Below are 15,438 nucleotides of genomic sequence, written 5' to 3'. Positions count from 1 at the left end.
TCACTTATTCCAATGATTTGGGGGCAAATAAACTCAATCACTGAAACCATTTCATCCCCTTTATTTCTGATACTTCTGGTATTTGTAAACAAACACAACAGTTCATTTTTAGGTCTATAGCCAGTCCTATCCAAGCCATATGTTGGTTGTAATTTCCCCACTACACCTGCCAAATCATCTTTATCACCGCTTACCACATATATCTCCTCAGGCTCCACTTCTCCATCCACATTGCAATATACTCCATCTTCATACACACATTCAATGCCACTTTCAACATTCACTTTCTCTATGCCATGTCTCCCTGTCCACCCGAGCTCTCCCCATTTCCCTGTTCCTCTTGTATTCCTGTTCTCTCTCTTCCTCTCTCACACACCACTACTGTTTCCACTGCCAAGCACTGCTGTCTCTTCAGTACCACTCTCATGATTTTTCTCTTCATCTCTTTCTTCTGATTTCTGGCATGCATCACATACTGTACTTCCACACACTATACTTTCATCCAGCACACTCACTCCAAAGCCATTTAAATGCAATCCATCACACCTGTACAATTTCATTCTTCCCTCAAACACATGCCATACATGCACAAACTCCACTCCCTTCTCCTCACACAGCTCCGCCAACATGCCATTCATGATTTTGGCTCTCTGTCGCAACTCATCATATCAGGGTAACACACTGACAACCTTTCCCACTACACTGTTATCTTTCACTCTTCTCAATGGTCTCCTGATATTTGTCCTCACCTCCTCATGTCCAGTTAGATCATTCGTCCCTACAAAGAAGCTACTTCACTTCTGCCTACTCATTTAGCTAAACTTTTCCGTATGGAAACTACTTTTATCATTAACAATGCAAAACCTCCACAAGATAACATTTCTTCAGCAGAACGACAAGCTATTAGAAATCTAAAAAAGAACAGAAATATAACAATTTTACCAGCAGATAAAGGTATGCCACAGCTATTCTTGATATTGAAGAATATCATAATAAGATGCTTCTACCACTTGAAAGTAACACATATTCCATATTACAGGATGATCCAACTCTGGAACTACAAAACCATACTAACAACTTACTACAAAATACTAGTGAACTTCCTTGTGATGTATCTCTCTCTACGCTCCCTTCATCCATTTATACCACGTATCTATGGAGTTCCAAAAATACATAAGGAAAACACTCCTCTTCACCCTATTGTCAAGGGTATTGACTCTCCAACCTATCAAAATATCTTGCAAAATATCTCAAGTCTTTTTCTAATAAGTCTTCATCATTCATCAACAACACCTTAGATTTTGTATCAGTATTAAAGATTTATCCATCAACGAGGATGATATTATAGCCAGTTTTGATATTATTTCATTATTCACAAATATACCAACTGAAGAAGTATTAATATTATTAAAGGATAAATTATCCAAAAAAATGTTTAGTTTATTAAAGCATTGCGTTCAATCTGGCTACTTCCGATATCAAGATACAATCTATAAACAGAACCAGGGCTTGGCGATGGGGAACCCTTTATCCCCCATTCTGGCGAATATTTTCCTAGAGGACTTTGAAACAAGAGCTATATCTTCCTCTTCATTTAAACCAAAAGTTTGGAAACATTATGTAGATGACGTTTTTATTAATGTAGTCATGGTGAACACTCTCTCTCATGAATTTTCTTCATCATCTAAACCAGCATCCAAATATAAAATTCATGGCAAAACTAGAACATGATAACTCCCTTCCTTTCCTGGATATAAAACTCTCATGCTGTTCTGGAAAATCTAGAATCTCTATGTACAGAAAACCAACGCATACTAATAGATATCTTCACAGTCTTTCTCATCATTTTCCACCACAGAAACTTGGAACTATTTCCACTTTAGGACACAGAGCTCGCTCTATTTTAAACGATCTAGATGAGCTTTAAAAAGAAATTAATCACCTCACATATTTTTGAACAAAATGGATATCATAAAAGAACAATTAAGAAATTTCTTATAGATCCTCCTAGGCACATCAATACAGAAACTACCAATTTTAAAGGTAACATCTCAATCCCATACATCAGTTCGGTCTCCCAAAAATTGGCAAAAGTCCTTCAAAAGTACAACATCAGGACGTTATTCACCACTCTTCCAAAAAAATCAGATCTCTTATAAGCCATCCTAAACCTAAGCATCATAATCTAAAATATCCTGGCGTATATAAACTATGGTGTGACTGTAATGTTCCTTATTACAGTCAAACTAATAAATCTGTTGAACTTCACATGGAGGAGCATAAAACAGACATCTCCTATAAAAGATCAAATGCTAGTGCCTTATCCAGCCATGTTCTATTCTCTAACAATCCTCATAATTTTCAAGGTCACTCAGTTTCCTGGGATAGATCTGAAAATATTTTCTGTTGCGAGGATAAATTTGAAAGAAAGATAATGGAATCCAGGGAGATTGTCCTTAATCCTGAACATTTGAACAGTAATTTGAGTTATAACATCCCTGAGAGCCATACTGCTGTTGTTCAATACTGGCGTTCTAAAGAGTCTACTACCACACATACAATAAACAATGGCACATAAATAGAACTGGAATTTTAATACGTTTTTTATTTTTAATTATCTAATACAATTAACCCGTGCTTCTCAGTTTTCTTAATATCTTCAGTCTTTTATTATTGTTTCTTCTACCTAACAAAGATACCTGATGAAGGCCATAATAAGATGAAACTAGTTGTATCATTAAAGTTTTCTAACTTATTCTCGGTTTGTTAGTCATTAAATATCTTTTCTTAAATGTATCACAGTAACCAAGTCAATGCTCATGAATATATATATATTATTTGTATGCAGATTGACTCGGTTTATGAACATGTCCAATAATTTTAATGACTTAAACCACCGAGATAATTAAGAATAAAAGTTTAATACAAACACAACTAGTTTCGTTGGTAAGCCAACTTCATCAGGTGTCAAAGTACAAAGATATATACAAAAAAGACTGACAGAAACATTACACAATAACAACAGAGTTATCAAAAAACTACAGTTAAGTTCAAATTAGAGACCACGCTTCAGTTCCAGCTACATTTATACGTGTGCATGTGATCTTGAGAGAATGCCAGCACTGAACAGCAGAGCTATGTGAATCTGGCAAATGTAGCTAAGGTTGTTATTCATGTGGGTAGAATCGAGGGCGATTTCTTTTGACTCCAGGATACGTCTTTCACGTTCATCGTAACATTTGTGAATATTAGAAGTTTGATTCCAGTCTATTTGGTATTGGTGGCCTTCATCAGAGTTTACAGAGAACAAGACGTGGCTGGCGAGGGCACTGGCTCAGATTCTATTATAAGAAATGTCTCTTTTGTGCTCTTCAAGACTAAGAAAGATTGATTTATCAGTTCGTCCGTAGTAAGGTTTACCACAACTACAAATAATTCTGTATACTCCTGGGAACTGAAGAAGGTGATGTTTTTCTTCTGGCTGACTAGGGATAGATCAGAGTTTAGGCTATATATATATAAAATATTGCTGATTTTAAATTGCATATAAAATTGAGAATCAATTTTGTTTCAGAAATAATAATTAATACTAACCTTGAATCCTTCAATTCTAAATCCAAGTGTGGAAGATGAGCTTAGGTTTTCTCGAAACTGAAAAGAAAATTATACATTAAAGATATCAGAGAAGGGAGGAAAGAAATGGATGTTTGTTAATTTGGATCTTTTCAAATGGAGGAAATGTAAAATGGGGTATTCCTGTATTTTAATAATAAGATGATAACACCTTTTTGCTATTAGTATACAAATAATATATGACTTCAGCATTAATTCAACCTTTTTTTAGCTTTCTGGGTCTGAGTCTCACTAACAAGACCTCAAATAAAGGTCGAAACTGGTTTGTGTAGTACTCCTTCCCATAATGCATAGCAATATATATGTCTAAAAGAAAGTATGCTTTGGATTCAGAGATATCAAGGCAATTGATGTGAAGTCAACAGCTTCTACATACAAGTAGCCTAGTCATTAAGATACTTCATGTGAACTTTGTTTGCTTACATTTGGGTAAAGGATTAAATAAGAATATAATTTCTTGGCAAATATAATTAAGAACATACAGTAAATAATGAATGAAAAAATCTGAAGTGCATGATTAACTCAGATGATGGAAGAATGGTCAAGTTATGAGCAAAGACAGAAAAATAGAAATTCCAAAATCAATCTGTTGTGCCGGTTATGCCGGCCTAGTTGGCCGAGTGGTTAGCGTATCCGCTCTCCAACCAAAAGGCTGCGGGTTCGAATCCCGCTGTGGGCATGTATGTTGTGATTGTGAAAGTACTAGTGGGGTAGTCAGCGTTGGTGTTAGATGATGAAGGTTGGTGAAGTAGTGAGACGAAGAGTTGTGGAGTAGATGCCCTCCCTCGATGAGTCTTTGGACTCCCTGAGCTGGCCGGGCTGGCCCAGTGGTTAGCGAATCCGTTCTCCAGCCAAAAGGCTGTGGGTTTGAATCCTGCCGTGGGCATGGATGTTTGCGATTGTCTATGAAAATACTAGTAGCGGTGGTGAACGGTAGATGGCGTTGGCGTGGTGGAGGTTCATTGTGGTTGGTGGATTGAGTGGTGGAGACAGAGTTGTAGAGTAGGTGCCCTCCCTCGATGAGTCCGACTCCCTGGAGGTGTCAAATAATAATAATAATGGATACAAGAAGCAGCTCATCAAAAGAAAAAATCAGAGTTTATGGCAAGAAAATTGGCACATGCTCTTAGAGAACAAACAAAAACATGTAGGAATGTATAAAAGTAGTTAAACAAGCCATGGGAAGATTGTAGAAAGAATATGGACCATCCATATTCTTAGCTACTTCCCAGGTCAGAACAGCATGATCACAATCACCAACCAGATGCAAAACATTCATCTGGTTGATGATTGTGATCATGCTTTTCTGATTTGGTGCTGCATTTCATTAACACCAGCAATAGATCCACTAGATCTGTAACAACACCTACCATGTATTTGATCTTATTAGCCTCCAACTCACAGCAGATAACTTCAAACTCACTGTTACACATACAATTCTTATGAATATTGCAATCTTAGATTTCTATCCTAATTGAACTCAAAATTGCTATCAACCTAATGTACGTAACTTGAAGTTCAAATGCTACCTGTACACGGAATGAAGAAATTCAGGTGTATGAGGAAGAGATACCAGAGCATTGAATAAACTAAATAAGAGTTCAGCAATAGGGTTTAATGGGTCCTGTATCCCATTAAACCCTATCAGCAATAGGATTTAATAGGATACAGGAATGGAATCATCACACATCAGAATGTGTGATGATTCCATTGCACAAGGATAGTGCAAAGATTGATATGTCTAATTGTAGACTTATTGGTATCTCTTGAGATTTTGGAAAATTTGATAGGAGCTCTCATACAGAAATGGGTTGACAGGTTGATTAAATTTAATGCTATTGTTGACTTAGACAAAGAGAATGGATCCACCATGATAATTTCCATTTTCCTAAAGCTTGCTTTTCACAGGATACAGCATTGAAGGCTATTTGGCATAAGTTGCAGGATACAGGAATGGGTTATGAACTAATAGCTGGGATAAGAGGAGGGTCAACTGACATCAAAAAGTAGTATATGGGAGGCATTAGCATGTAAGATTTAAGGTAACCAGTGGTGTATCCCAAGGATCAGTACTTGGGTCCACTGTTATATAATCTTTACATTAATGACATTGGGAAGGATTTGATGAGAGCCACAAATGTTTGCCGATTATGAAAAGATAAGCAGGGTAATTAAATATCACTAATGACATGTGGAATGATTTGAATTTGAAATTGAACTGTGTGTATGTAAAAAATGACAGTCAGTTCAAATGTAAATAAATGCATAGTTATGCACTTTGGTGTGATGAGATATTCAATAGCATATTTCTGTTAATTAACATGAAAAACACAAGGAATAAGTCATACTATTTATTTAAAGATATATATTTCAGCCTGAATATTACAGACTATCATCAGTGGTGACAATCGTTATTTAATTACAAGGTATAATGCAAACAATGGATTGATTTGAAAAAGTTATGCACTTTGGTGTGATGAGATATTCAATAGCATATTTCTTTTAATTAACTGTTGGGGGCGTAGCTCAGATGGTAGAGCACTTGCTTAGCATGCGAGAGGTACTGGGATCGATGCCCAGCGCCTCCAAATGTGGTAAACTTTTACAACCGTCGATAGCTCAGTTGGCAGAGCGATGGACTGTAGTTGAATTTAACAGGCATCCATAGGTCGCTGGTTCGACTCCGGCTCGACGGAATTTTTTTCTAGAGGGGATAATGCTGGGTATAGAAACAATAGCATTTTTACTTTATACTAATGCCAGGAGTATTTGGAATAAGGGAGAGGAATTGGTGGCACTGATAGCATCAGCCTGGCCAAAGATTATTGGTATCACTGAGACATGGTTGACAGAAGAGGGTATAATAACAGGAATGGAAGTAGCTGGGTACAGCATTTTTCGACAGGAAAGGAAGGGAAAGCGTGGTGGTGGAGTACTGCTTATGATAAGTGACGACCTATGCCCTCTAAGAGTGGAGGCTTGGGAAAGCTGTGACACTAATGATTTTGAAAGCATATGGTGTGACGTGGAGGTGGGCTAGACAGGATACTTAGCGGGGTGTTGGACCACGTGGGGACCACGAGATGTTGAGACAGTTGAGCGTGGCAAGTGCAAAAAGAATGATTGTTATGGGAGATTTTAACTACAGCAGTATAAACTGGGAAGAGGAAGATGCATGTAGCAATAAGGGAATGGAATTTCTAGAATTCTTGAGGGACAAATGTCTTAGGCAACATGTAACAGATGGAACAAGAGGTTCAAGAGTTTTGAATTTGGTTATAGCATCAGAAGAATTGATAATAACTGAGATGACATCTCTCCCACCAGTTGGAGAGAGTGACCATATGGTTTTGACTTGGAAAATGAATAGACATGCAGGAGTATCAAAGAGACGGAAACATATGTGGAATTATAAAGCAGGTGATTATAATAGTCTTAGACGTCAACTTGGTGAAGTTTCGTGGATGGAGGAATTGGAAGGCCGGGATATCATTAGTGCTTGGGAAATTGTGAAGGAATATTTGTTAGCAGCAATGATAAGCTGTATACCACGAGTGAACAAGAGGACACAATTTGGAAGAGGACACAATTTGGAGTAAAGTGGATGACAAACAATATTAAACAGGAACTGCATGCGAAAAAGAAGCTATGGAAGAGATATAAGGAGACAGGTGAAGAGATGCATGAGGAATATAAGAGACAAGCCAGGAGAGTGACTAGTATGGTAAGGAAGGCAAAACTGGAATATGAGAAAAGATTGGCTCTTAGATCCAAGGAAAATCGTAGGGAATTTTTTAGCTATGTGGCCAGTAGGAGGAGAAATGACTGTGGAAGAATGACATTGTGGGATAAAAATGGGAATAGATTGACTGATGCAGAGATATAGTGGAATTGTTCAATGAACACTTTATTGGAGTATTTCATCCTGGAGGAATCGATTTTAATACTTGAGGGATAGGGCAGGTTCGAGGTGCAGGAGACAAGTGTGTTCCACATACTGAGTACTCTGGATGTTAGTAAAGCGGTGGGACTGGATGGTATTTCACCACGAGTTTTGAGAGAATGTACCAAGGAACTGACAGTGCCTTTGACCTGGCTTTTCAATGAAAGTCTGGCTGCAGGATAGGTGCCCATGGAATGGAAGGAAGAAAGGTAAGATAGTGCCATTGCATAAGGGTGGTAGCAGAATGGAAGTATCTAATTATTGGCCAGTTGGTGTGTCATCAGTAGTTACTAAGATCTTAGAAAAAGTAGTGAAGGACTGTATACAGCAGTGGGCAGATGAGGGTGATGTTATCTGTGAGAGTCAATATGGATTTGTGAAGGGGTGCTCTTGTTTTAGCAATATGCTAGCCTTTTATGATAAAGTTACAAGAGCATTAGATGAGGGAAGGGTATATACTGCCATTTTCCTAGACTTAGCAAAGGCATTTGACAGGGTGCCACATGATAAGCTGATATTCAAGTTGCAGCACATGGGTCTGGATGTCAGATTGGTCAACTGGATTCATGATGGGCTGTCCGATAGGTATCAGAGAGTTGTGTATGGTGGAGCAGTATCAAAGAGGCACAAGATTACAAGTGGTGTTCCACAGGGCTCAGTGCTGGGACCTATATTGTTTAACCTTTCTATCAATGACATTGTCCGTGGATTGCAAGGGGATATTCAGTTGTTTGCGGATGATGTGAAGCTGGGAAAGGTTATTAGTAATAGTGCAGATGTGGTAGCCCTGCAAGAGGATTTGAATAAGCTAGACAGATGGACAAATGAATGGGGTTATCAGTTTAATGCAGCAAAATGTAAGGTCTTGATGTTTGGGACACATCGATGGGATGCTGCATACTCTATGGAAGGAGTTAAATTGGAGGAAGTAGGGAAGACAAGAGATCACTTTCCTCCTTCTTACCATTCATTAAGTTTTTCAGATCACTTGTTTTCTTTTTAAATAATTTTTTAACATTTTTTTCGCTGTTCTTTCACACCATCCTTCCCTATCAGATGAACACTCATTCTCCTCATGGCATTCTCGCTACTAACACTTTCTGTCATCAACATATTAGCTCTCATTAAATCCTCATTCAGCTCACACTTCGCACACACCCTCCTTCCATCTGCCTTAAATATCCACAATTTATTAATATAATCAAAACTGGATCAAAACAAGTAGCACATCTCACATTTCATGAAACGACTGAAGTCGAAATTAAGTACTTGCAATGACAAAGCTGTTGCCATCTTTCCTTTGCCGGTTACTATGCTAAGCTCTAATATCATTAAATTTGTAAATAAATTTAGACAAAATATCCCACACACTAATAACCATACAAGCACACAACCTTTATGGCAACTCTTACTCACGAGCACTCACTTATATACAATTAATTATTTCAAAAAAAATTATCTGAAACCAGAGTTCTCTTTACACACCACTACTTCTCTTGACACACGTGTCCACTATCAACTGTGTATAGGAATCAATATCTGAGAAAAAGGAACTCATTAGTGGTGTGTGCTCCAATGGTCTGTGTTGGGCCATTGCAGTTTAACTTACATGTTAATGATATTGAAGGTTGGAATGGTGATATGCAGTTGTTTGCAGATGATACAAAGTTGGGAAGAACTATAAGATACAAAGCATATGTAGCATTGCAAGAGGACTTGAACAGACTGAGTGGGCAAATGAGTATGACTATCAGTTCAATGTTGCAAAGAATAATAATTATTAATGAAATAAAGAGCCAAAAGGCTTCACTTCGGCAATGTAAAAATTATTTAAATTAAGGGGATATTTTGGTTATTATTTGGTCTACCTACTCACTGATGAGACCTCAATAAAGGTTAAAACCAGTCTGAGTAGTGACCTGTCTCCCTTAATGTAAAACAGCATATATCTCCTAGGGAATGTGTTTTACATTAGGGCTAATACTAAGAACAGTGATTGTAGCTTTATCTACCTTTACTACGAGTTGCCCGATATTGTACTACCAGGTGTTTGCTTATGCTTGGACTCGCCAAACTTTTATAGTTTGCTATATTCGGCATGAAACTCTTTGATTTCTATCTTAGATTTTCTTATTCGCTTTGAAATAATAATTATTATTATTATTATTCATGACACCTCCAAGGAGTCTGAAGACTCATCGCAGGAGGACACCAACTGTACAACTCTCCATCTCCACTACTACACAGAGCCTCTACTACCAATCACCTACATCAATGCTATCTACTGCCCATAACCACCACCGCTAGTATTTTTTGTCTGTAAATTGTGTGTGTTCTGAGGGGCCGATTTGTCTGTATGAATAAGATTTTAAAATTAAGCAAGCACAAATGGAATGCAGAATACGCAACTGGTGGAGGAGATGATGGATTTAGGAGTGATGGCAAACAAGGACCTGAAGTTTTGGGGACTAATTTCTAAAACTGTGAGGATAGCATAGTGGACTATGGCAATGATGCAAAGGACCCAACAAGTAAGGATGTTCTCATTCCATTGTATAAGACTTTGATCAGGAATATGGATTATTGCACATAGATATGGTCACTAGTTTTCAAAAGGATAAAGAGATATTAGAAAGGGTCCAGAAATGATTGACAAACATGGGTAGTGGTCTGAGATGTTGAGGTCAGACTGAAGAAATGCAATTTGCAGAATCTGATGGATGGGAGGAGGGATATGATTAGACATAAGATTGAAAGAATTATATTACCATACCAATGTGAATGAGGACGTTTTTCACAGAATTGGGGGAAGAGACAGAGGAAGACAAGAGGCCATCTCTGGAAGCTACTAAAAAGAAAGGTGTGAGAGCAGGTGAGGCACGAGGAATTGGATTTGCATGGAGAGTGGTAGGCGGGGTGTGTGTGACAGTGGGAATTCCCATAATGAGTCTCTGGACTCCATGAAGGGCTGATAAATAATAATTTCCTCTTCTAATTAACCAGTGTTCGCATATACACTTATAAAAATACTCCTAAATTCCTCTACAGCACAGCTGAATCATTCAAAATTAATCCCAAAGAACTGTTATACTAAATTTCTTTATTATTCTTAGTACTTTCTACATAGTTTTATTTTTAAATGAATCCTAGCATTCCTAGATGGCTGACATTCAAATTTTTCTTATTAATTATTATTTTTTAAACTCTAACAATTCATTTAATACAAAGTTATCCCTTATGCTTACCATGCCAACTACAAATTTATAGAATATTTACTTTTCACTTCTATGAAATTACTTCTCAGAAAGAAATATGTAGGATACAGCTCAGTGTTACTTATTTTGCATTAGCATCAACTCCTATTAAATAATGCCTTCCAGTTAATTATTCTTATTATTATTCAGTTCTCCATGGAGTCAAAGACTCACCTTGGGAGGTCCTTCCTAAGAAACACAAAGTCTATCAAGACTCATCGAGGGGAGGTCCCCCCTAAGAAACACAAAGTCTATCATACCATTCCTTAAACTCATTGACCGTTCTCGCTCTCACAACTCCATCAGGCAATGCATTCCATGGTTCAACCACCCTCCATGCAAAGAAACCACTCCTCACCCTCTTGCTCACAGTTTCCTTTCGTAACTTCAGGGATGGCCTCGTCATCACTTCTTCCCACTGTTCAACCAAGCGAAAGAACTCCCCAATGTCAACCCTGAAACCACCTCTCAACAATTTAAAAGTTTCAATCATCACCTCTCCTTCTATCCACCAAACTCTGCAGTCCACATTCCCTCAGCCAATCCTCATAACTATCATTGTACAGACCTGAAACCATCTTTGTTATCCTCCTTTGTACCCTTTCCACAGTTAATTTATCCCCTTCAAATCCTGGGGACCAAATCTGAGAACAATAGTCCAAGTGTGGTCTAATCAGGGTCTTATAAAATGGAATGATAACTGTTTTATCTCTGCAGGTTAGCATCCTTCTCATTATTGCAGCAATCCTCTGTGTTGCCTTCACCACCTTTGCAATATGTCCCCTAAATTTCAGGTTTCTATCAATCATCAACCGCAGATCTCTTGTCTCCCCTACTTCCTCCAGTATAGCTGCTCTAATAGAGTATGCAGAATCCCATCGATGTGTCCCAAACCTCAAGACCTTACATTTTGCTGCATTAAATCGACACCCCCATTCATTTGTCCATCTATCTAGCTTATTCAAATCCTCTTGCAGGGGCGCCACATCTGCACTATTACTAATAATCCTTTCCAGCTTCACATCATCTGCAAACAACTGAATATCCCCTTGCAATCCACTGAAAATGTCATTGATATAAAGGTTAAACAATATAGGTCCCACTTGTACCCCTCTGCCTCCTTGAAACTGTCCCACCATACACAACATTCTGATACCTATCGGACAGCCAATCCTGAATCCTGTTGACCAATCTGAGATCCAGACCCATGTGCTCCAATTTAAATATCAGCTTATCATGTGGCACCCTGTCAAATGCCTTTGCTAAGTCTAAGGAAATGGTAGTATATGCCTTTCCCTCATCTGATGTTCTTGTAAGTTTATTATAAAAGGCTAGCATATTACTAAAACAAGAGCGCCCTTCACAAATTCATGTCGACTCTCACAGATAAAAATACCCTCATCTGCCCAATGCTGTATACGGTCCCTCACTACTTTCTCCAAGATCTTAACAACTACTGATGACACACAAACTGGCCTATAATTAGACACTTCCAGTCTGCTACCACCCTTATGCAATGGCACTATCTTACCTTCCTTCCATTCCATGGACACCTTTCCCACAGCATGACTTTCATTGAAAAGCCAGGTCAAAAGCACTGTCAGTTCCCTAGCACATTCTCTCAAAACTTGTGGTGAAATACCATCCAGTCCCACAGCTTTACTGACATCCCGAGTACTCAGTATTTGAAACACACTCTCCTCCTGTACCTCTAAACCTCGAACCTGCCCTATCCCTCTAGTATGAAAACTGACTCCTCCAGGATGAAATATTCCAGTAAAGTGTTCATTGAACAATTTCACTATGTCCTCTGCAGCAGTCACTCTTTTCCCATTTTTATATCATTCTATCACAGTCGTTTCTCCTCCTACTTGCTACATAGCTAAAAAATAATACTTGTGATCTGTTATTATAAAGTTGCATTTCTTGAAACTCCGCTCCTAATTCTTCCTAATTATTGCTTCTTTCCTTTTATCACCTTACAATGTGAAATGATCACTATCACAAAGAGGAAAGTAATTAGTCTATCTTTAATTTGTCCAATGTTGCTGTGAAATCGAAGATTTTATCCACTGTAGGAGGTTCACATACATGCTGCTTCATAATTATTGTAAAGTGGATACAGAAAATTACTACCTATCGTATTATCAGCTGTATCATTCTCTCAGCCTCTTTTATTAGAATCTTCCATCGATAAGTTTTCTAACCTACTTAAGTAACAGACTATTAATATCATCAATACATCCTCTACTACATAATCACTATTAGATGCATATAATAAATTTAGTTTAATCCTTTATCCAAGTGTGAGCAAACTAAGTTTGTGCCTGAAAATATCTTCAGGACTGGGGTAAGGCAGTACAACACCGGGCAACTCGTAGCAAAGGTGGACCAAGCTAACATCCCTCCTATCTCAGTATCTTCCATAATGCAAAACATCTCCTTGCAGATATGTATAATGTTATGCATTAAGGGAAGGGCCACTCTTCTTCACTTCACTGGGCATCTACAGATGCCGTATGGTCACTCCGATGCTTGGTGATGTGCCACACCAGGCCTCGCCATGTAGTTCTGTTGTTCGCTTTTCTGGCGGCCTCAACTCTCTGAAGATCAGTTACTCCACACACGCCATCCATCCATTTAATTGATGGTCTACCCTTGCCTCTTTTTCCAGGAACTTTACCTTCTATTACTGTTCTGAGAAGTCCCCCTTTCATCCTTTCTATGTGTCCAAAATATTTTACCTTTCTTCTGTCAATATCCTTAAGAAGCCTTAAAGTTCTGCTGATCTTTTCTAACACCCATTCATTTGTACGCCTTTCAGTATATGATATCCTCAACAGCCTTCTGTAACACCACATCTGATATCCGTTTTTTATCTGACTTCTTTAGGTTCCAGGTCTCGCATCCATAAGTCACTGTTGGAAAAACTATTGTATCCAAAATCCTCAACTTTGTTTCCATGGAGATAGATCCATCCTTCCAGATTTTAGACAGATCTCTGACAGCCATTCCTAACCTTTTTCTGGCATCTTCTGAACAGCAATTCTTCACATTAATAATGGATCCCAGGTACTCAAACTTGCCGACTTCCTCAATTCTTTCTTCATTAAGGTACACTTGTTTCTCAAGAGCTTCTCTGTTTGTATTTCCTTTGAGAACCATAATCTTTGTCTTGCTAGGATTGAGTTGAAGTCCTCTGTTATTACTGATCTTGTTGACTTTGTCAAGAATTAGTCCTAGTTCTTCCATGTCATCACAAAGGAGTACTGCATCATCAGCATACCTCAGATTACTGATCAATCTACTTCCTATCCTAATTTCTGTTCTGAGTTCATCCAATGCTTCACGCATGATGTCCTCTGCATATATGCTAAACAAGTGAGGAGAAAGTAAACATCCTTGCCTAACTCCTTTTCCAACTTGAAGCCAGTCAGTCAATCCAACACCTGTTCTTACTGTGGCTTGTTGCTCCTTATACAAGTTGGCTATCAACCTGATAGTGTGTTGAGGTAAAACCCATTCTTTTCATTACTTCCCACAGTTTCACATGCACAACACAGTCAAAAGCTTTAGAGTAGTCTAAGAAACACATTACCAGAGGGAGTCTGAATTCTTTATATTTTTCTATGATCTGTCTAAGGCAAAGGATCTAATCTATGGTGTCCTTACCTTTCATAAAACCAGCTTGTTTCTTGGGCATCTCTGCCTCAACTTTGGCCCCAATCCTATTTAGCATGATCTTCAATAAAATTTTGCCTGCATGAGCTACCAAACACTTAGTTCTATAATTCTTGCATGCCTTTATATCACCTTTCTTATGTAGTGGTATGAAAACTGATTTCTTCCAGTCTCTAGGCCACGATCCTGTCTCCCATATCCTTGTAATTAATCTATGAAACACTCTTATCCCTCCATCCCCTGTGGCCTTAATTAACTCAGCTGGGATTTCATCTGCACCTGGGGCCTTATTGCTGTTGAGTTGCTTAACTGCTCTTTCAACTTCATGCCTAAGTGGAGGAGGTCTCTAGGCTCTAGGCCACGATCCTGTCTCCCATATCCTTGTAATTAATCTATGAAACACTCTTATCCCTCCATCCCCTGTGGCCTTAATTAACTCAGCTGGGATTTCATCTGCACCTGGGGCCTTATTGCTGTTGAGTTGCTTAACTGCTTCAACTTCATGCCTAAGTGGAGGAGGTTCCAAATCAAAATTTTCCTGGTGGAAGGGCTCCACATTTTCTTTATCCAGGCAGTACAACACCGGGCAACTCGTAGCAAAGGTGGATCAAGCTAACATCACTCCTATCTCAGGATCTCCCATAATGCAAAACACATCTCCTTGCAGACATGTATAATGTTATGCATTAAGGAAAGGGCCACTACCCAGACCAGTTTCAGCCTTCATTGAGGTCTCTTCAGTGGGAGCCAGGCGCAGAAGTGGAGATACCAGGCAGAAGCAATGGCGAGGTCATCTTTACCTATAGGAGTTGCCAAAAGGTGTGCCACCTTTTTATTAAATTACTCTGGATTTAGAGAAAGATGTTGAAAGTTTATTTTTCACTTGGTTAGACAATAATAAATTTAGTTTAATCCTTTATCCAAGTG

The 15,438-nt window shown here is 38.4% G+C and overlaps 1 protein-coding gene and 2 non-coding genes across 3 annotated transcripts in view; 2 read left to right on the top strand and 1 right to left on the bottom strand.

Moving 5' to 3' along the window:
- Positions 1-15,438, bottom strand: part of LOC150109589 (inositol-trisphosphate 3-kinase homolog) — a 308,848-nt gene that overhangs the window by 43,116 nt on the left and 250,294 nt on the right. The window contains exon 7 of the mRNA XM_090409129.1: positions 3,595-3,651. Coding sequence (XP_090265255.1) covers positions 3,595-3,651 — 57 coding nt within the window. The remainder of the gene's footprint in view (positions 1-3,594; positions 3,652-15,438) is intronic.
- On the top strand, positions 6,149-6,221 carry TRNAA-AGC (transfer RNA alanine (anticodon AGC)). The gene has a single exon. It is a non-coding gene; the product is annotated as a tRNA-Ala (tRNA).
- On the top strand, positions 6,242-6,329 carry TRNAY-GUA (transfer RNA tyrosine (anticodon GUA)). Its single transcript is given in 2 exon segments — positions 6,242-6,278; positions 6,294-6,329. It is a non-coding gene; the product is annotated as a tRNA-Tyr (tRNA).

This window comes from Typopeltis vanoorti, chromosome 2 (assembly GCF_054136105.1).
Source record: "Typopeltis vanoorti isolate ZY-2024b chromosome 2, IOZ_Tvanoo_1.0, whole genome shotgun sequence".
Taxonomy (NCBI): Eukaryota; Metazoa; Arthropoda; class Arachnida; order Uropygi; family Thelyphonidae; genus Typopeltis; species Typopeltis vanoorti.
This window is presented reverse-complemented; position numbering and strand designations above follow the sequence as displayed.